Source organism: Asterias rubens, chromosome 5, assembly GCF_902459465.1.
Source record: "Asterias rubens chromosome 5, eAstRub1.3, whole genome shotgun sequence".
In the NCBI taxonomy this organism is placed as follows: Eukaryota; Metazoa; Echinodermata; class Asteroidea; order Forcipulatida; family Asteriidae; genus Asterias; species Asterias rubens.
Window position 1 is genome coordinate 15427759 of NC_047066.1, and position 6000 is coordinate 15433758.

General features: G+C 38.2%; 1 protein-coding gene across 1 annotated transcript in view; it reads left to right on the forward strand.

Moving 5' to 3' along the window:
* LOC117290305 (eIF-2-alpha kinase activator GCN1-like) overlaps positions 1-2001 on the forward strand; it is a 71005-nt gene extending 69004 nt beyond the window's left edge. Inside the window, exons 47-48 of the mRNA XM_033771622.1 lie at positions 112-330; positions 1659-2001. Coding sequence (XP_033627513.1) covers positions 112-330; positions 1659-1781 — 342 coding nt within the window. The 3' untranslated portion in view covers positions 1782-2001. The remainder of the gene's footprint in view (positions 1-111; positions 331-1658) is intronic.
* Positions 2002-6000: the final 3999 nt, after the last annotated feature.

Genomic DNA, 6000 nt, shown 5'->3' on the forward strand with positions numbered 1-6000 from the left:
AGGTACCCAAATCCTTTAAAGCTCGAATGTGTAAGTGCTGTTTTAGAAGGTATAACACAGCAAAGCATGAGTTTGCTCAAATTCATTTTTTCTCGTCAACCCTGGTTTCAGAATCTTAACCATTCAGCGAACGACATCAAAATGACAGCAGCCCAGATGATTACACTGATCGCCAAGGCAACCGAGCATCCACTGGGCATGGCAGTCATTAAGCCCCTGGTTATCGTTCTTGTCAGCAATACCAAAGACAAAAACACCGCAGTGCAAGCTGACAGTGAGATAGCGTTGGTGGCGCTGTTGAGGCTACGAGAGAATGACTCGCATGTACAGGTGACTACACTAGGAACACTTATTATTAGTCATCAAACAAGCGCGAGTGGAATACGGAAAAATATATCGCTTATGCGTCCCATATCCAACGAGGCCGTATGGGACGCATACGCGCTATTTTTTGTTTTGTATTCCACGAGCGCGTGTGTTTTAACAAATTTATCTTCCAGTCTCACGTGCAACGCGCAAAGTTTAAAATTTCAGAGCGTTATTTAGCAACGAAAAGCACGCACGTGCACAAAGTTGAGAAGGTAATTTATACACTGTCCGTATCAGCGTGACTCATTGCGCACTGTGCAATCAAAAGACACTGGAAGTTGTGTATAGGTTTTTATACCACCTTCCAGTTCGTGCATCTGATTGGTGGATTAGCGCGTACTGGAAGATGAATAAATTTGGCGCTTCTACGTCGCATACTTTCTGCCTTTTTGGATATTGGACACAGAGGCGCTTTATTTTCTGTTTTCCACGAGTGCATGTGTAATAACACATGTATCTTCAAGCAAACTTGACCTGCGGCTAAACTCAATACATGGTGTAGGAGCAGTTGCATGTATTGTGTCTAGTGCATTATGCAGAGTTTGAACAGTACAATATGCAGGTTCTGATATTGGCCATGCAATATAAGTTTGTGTCACAATCCTTGTTGCTTTGGATCCACCAATCAGAATCATAGTTTGCCTTGGTAAGGCCATTTTTCACAATGCATCATTTTGAACAATTCTGCATCATTCTCAATAAAGGCACAATTTGAAAACAATGGGATGGTACGCTAAGCAGTAGGACTGGTAGTGCGCACAATTTTTTTTAGAACAATTAGCTGGCTAGAGCACTGTAGGGCCGTGGCAAATCACACGGCTGGGATTCAAACCCATAACCTTTGCATTGCTACAACAGATGACTTACAAGCAATATATATAATATTTATACTAACAAGAAGGGTAGATGGCCTTAGCTTTCGATCCAAACCAGACCTTCTTCAGAGGCATAGAACGAGTACAAACAAATACATAATAATTTGATTGAAAACAAGAGGGGAAAGGGATTAAGGGAAGGATCCAGGAAAAAGCGAGAAAATTATAGCCAATCAAAGTTTCTATTTCAAAAACAATTGCTGGCTATGGACCAATTGGAGTAAAGTGGTGAGGACAAAGGATGATCAGTATGAAAGGATGGATTACTGGACCATAAAAGTGGTAAAAGTTTTGTTCGATAACAATGCAGGGAAACATGAAAGGGTAGGATTAGGGAGTAAGTTGCACCGTGATGCAACCATTAATGGTCAATTAAAGAATAACAAGATCAATTATATATATTTTTTTTATCAGCAAATATTGAAGAACTTAGACGCCATACCATCGGCTAACCTGAATGACTGTATGAAGAGACTGCGTAAAGTCGCAAATCAACCTGAACAACACTTTGAAGCGGACGACACTGTCATGCGCTGAGGAGCTCCGAGCAGAATTTTAAACATTACAAATAAAGGCACTGGACACCTTCGGTAATTGTCAAAGACCAGTCTTCTCACTTGGTGTAATCCAACATATGCATAACAAAAAAGTGAAATGTTGAACTTAGTTGGCTGCGAAGGTGCGAGTTAATAATGGAAGACAAAACACATCCTTGTCGCACAAGTTGTGTGCTTTCAGATGCCTTGAATTCTAGACCTCAGCTGAGGCCTGGGTTTCAATTCAATTATTTCAGTGAGAAATTACTTCTTTCTCAAAAACTCTGTTGCTTCAGAGGGAGCTGTTTCTTACAATGTTTTATACTATCAACAGCTCTCTCTATTGCTCGTTACCAAGTAAGTTTTTATGCTAACCATTATTTTGAGTAATTACCAACAGTGTCCAGTGCCTTTAACAGGATGGGGAATAAAAAGGGGGAACCCAAGTATCATAGTGTGAAGTAGTTATGTGTGTACATAATTGAAGCTCATAAAAGAACTCAGTAAATCATTGAGTGATAATTTGGCAACTTGTATATGAAGTGGGAAACCAATTATTGACTTCTATTTCTTGCGTGTATTTCAACATTTTGTTGTCGTATTTGGCAACTTATTGAAAACCTAAACATTTATTGGACAGATTTCTGTAAAGATTCGCTTCTCAGTTTCGGAAAAATAGGTTTATGAGCCTAAGTATTTTGACATTTTGGAGAAAAAAAAGTATGTGATGTTTGATGAGAGGAAATCTCCACGAAAACTTGTTTGAATCTAGTAGTTGGTGGAGCTATGGCACTGTTTTACCCCCAATGCAATATCCAATACCTTTGGATTTGGGGTCCTGTGCTGTATGAGTTATTATATGTTAAACTAATTCTGTGACGTCACTCTATTGTTGAAAGTGTATTTTATTTTTACGAAACTACACTTAAAGATGCTTTGCCAGATTTTTGGCCCCAAACATTAAAAAACTGATTTTTTTTTTGAGTGAATGGTATTTCAAAGAGTATCACCCGCTCTAACGAAAAAAAGTTTAACTTTTACTTTTAATGGTCTGCATGGAACCATGACAAAAATTTAAAATGTTTCTTATAAAACACATAAGAATTGGTCACGTGATTTATTGTCGGGATCCCGACAAAAACAAATTTTGAGCACTTTATTTCACTGCTACTAATAATTGGCGGACTTTTTCGAGCAATGGCTCAAATGAAAGCTTGTAACTTTCTCGACCCCCATCAAAATACCTATTGAATTTTAAATCAAACTTTTTGGGTCAAATCGGCAAAAAAAACTGACAGAGCATCTTTAACTGTAGATTCGTAACATACTCCACAGTTGAGTGTAGACTCATAGTTCAACTTGAAAATTACTGTCTTTCCAAACTGAAAGATAGGATGAAGTGCAACAAAACATTGGCTAGCTGAATATATGTTATCTTTCAATTTACAAAAACCTTTTCCAGTTTAGAAATATCACTTTAGTAACACAATTTATTGTTAGCTGAGCAAACTGACGTACTCGATAATTTTACAAGCACTAAAGAATGCCTCTATATGTTGTAAAATATTTATAAAGTGTGACCAACCGTCGTTTGTTAACGTACACAAAATTAATCCAGAGGTCATTGGTTCGAATCCCACTCTAGTCAATTCTTTGTTCAACCCCAAAAATCATTTCAAAACTTACCCAGTCAGTTTCCCTTGTGGTTTATATTGGTACACGAAATTAGTTAGACTAACTAGTGTTGTTACTATTGAGAAACCCAATTCATTGAAACTGTTATATAACCAATGGGGGAAATAGTTTATAAGTCAGAGACTAGACTCTAAAGTGTAGATTTGTGAATACAAGGTACTCGCCTTCGGCTCGTACACACGATTCACGAATCTACACTTTCTCGTCCATTCTCCTTAACAGAGCCCATGGTATTCCCAACAGGAATACTCTTGGGGTTTTAGCCTGAACGTCTGATGTCATACTTCGAGGCTCGTGAATAACGTCAGAGACCGGCCAGAAACCGTCGTGTGGTTTGACTTTTGACCTCTCAAAGAGATACGCACAAATTCTACTCCAACATTACCAAGCAAGTACCGTAGCCACCATGCATGTACTGTATACATACTACCACACACGTGGACACACATGTGCAGCTTGGATGACCGAGGGTAAGCTTTCCATATCTGTGTTTTGATTGGCCAACCGAGGTGACCTCAGACCAATCAAAACAAACCCAGCTTACGGTAGCTTTCAGTCACTGCATTTATCCAATGGTATCATTATACCCAATGGAATCACTGGATCTGAATAGCAGGTATATGTCTTTATCCTTGCGGATAAAGACAGGGGCCCAGTCTAGGGGTTTGGGGTCTGTATAGTGAGAGGGATTTATGAGAATCTTTGGTTGGTTATCACTGTGCCCAATAAGATGTTTGGGTTTCTTTTTATAATGGGTGGGTTCTTATGGGGGTTGGTTCTTATGAGAACCCTTGTTGGGTACTCATTATACCCACTAAGATATTCTTGGGGTTTGGGGTCTTTATATTGAGTGGGTTGTTATGGGTATATTTTAACCCCAGATTGGATTCCTTATCTTCCAATGCGGAAAGTAAGTGAACTTACTTTGGAATTTCTCAGATTTCAACAATTCAGATTTTGAAATTCAGATTTCAGTTACGGTTTTAATTTATCTCCAGTAGATGTTATTTCTAAGTGTAAAATTTTGAAGCCTTCACAAAGTTTTGAAGGAAATGTGATACTAACAAGCAAATAATTATTAAAATGGTTTTAACCATAAAATAGGCTAAGCTGTATTGGAAATGGCAATTATTTGTGATTAAAAAATATGCAGATTGCTCAGTAATACATATAGACAAGATATCTACTGGCCATTGTTTGTAACCATGACTTTCTAGGCTTAACAACCAGTTGGATTCTGAACAGCTTTGTTGAGATTAATATTCGTTGAAATAGTGTGTTCCGGTATACACAGAACTGTGGTGACTGTGCTATTACACTATGGAACAAAGGTCCACACAACTTCTTTTTTTATAACTGGGTCCCCATGAGGTGATTCTTTAGAAATTAAAATAAGAGAACAACAATAGCGAGTCCCCACAACTCTGTGAGCAAAAGTTTGTGTGTCATGGCCAAGCAGTCTGGCGCACCTGCCTTACAGGGAAGGTACACGTTTGGTAATTCCTCAAAACAAAATATTAGCTTAAAAACTGACTTGGTAACGAGCATTGGAGAGCTGTTGATAGTATAAAACAGTGTGGGAAACGACTCCCTCTGAAGTAACGTAATTTTTGAGAAAGAGGTAACTTCTCACTAAAATATTTAAAGACTTCTAGCTAGAAGTCTTTTATTCCTATCTGAAAGCACACAAATTCGTCCAGCAAGGGTGTTTTTTTCTTTCATCATTTTCTCGCAACTTCGATGACCGATTGAGCCTAAATTTTCACAGGCTTGTTATTTTATGCTTATGATGGGATACACCAATTGAGAACAATGGTCTTTGATAATTACCAAACGTGTACAGTGCCTTTAAACAGAAAACACTGCTTAACTGTTTTCTGCCCAGTAAAACGGCACATGGTTTTGGTCAGCACAGTTTTGTTTAGCTACATTGTACATCTTGTGCTTCAGCTACTTTTTGTGCTGAACTATTTAAAATCAACTCTATGGGATGATGGCCTATTGGCTGAGTCATTGTAGTATGGCTCAGTGAGAGGAGCATTAAAGGAACGCATTGCCTTGGATAGGACGAGTTGGTCTATAAAAGCGTTTGTTATGAAATGCATATGGTTAGAAAAATGTTGTAAAAGTAGAATACAATGATCTACACAAATATGCCTCGAAATTGCGTGGTTTTCTTTTAACCTCGTCCACAAACACGGTTGGCCATTTATGGGAGTCAAAATTTTGACTCCCATAAATGGCCGACCGTGATAGTTCGCGACGTAAAAGGAAAATCGTGCAATTTTTAGTGGCACTTGTGTGGATCATTATATCCTACTTTTAAAACATCTTTCTAACTATATGCATTTCATAACAAACGGTTTCAAACGCTTTTATAGACCAACTCGTCCTATCCAAGGCAATGTGTTCCTTTAAGGATCAAGTGCTGTGAACGCAAAAACTGTTGGATACCAGCACTATATAATGTCAATTCAATGTCACAAAAAGACTGTTTTGTCAAGTTAAATAAATCTTATACCAGC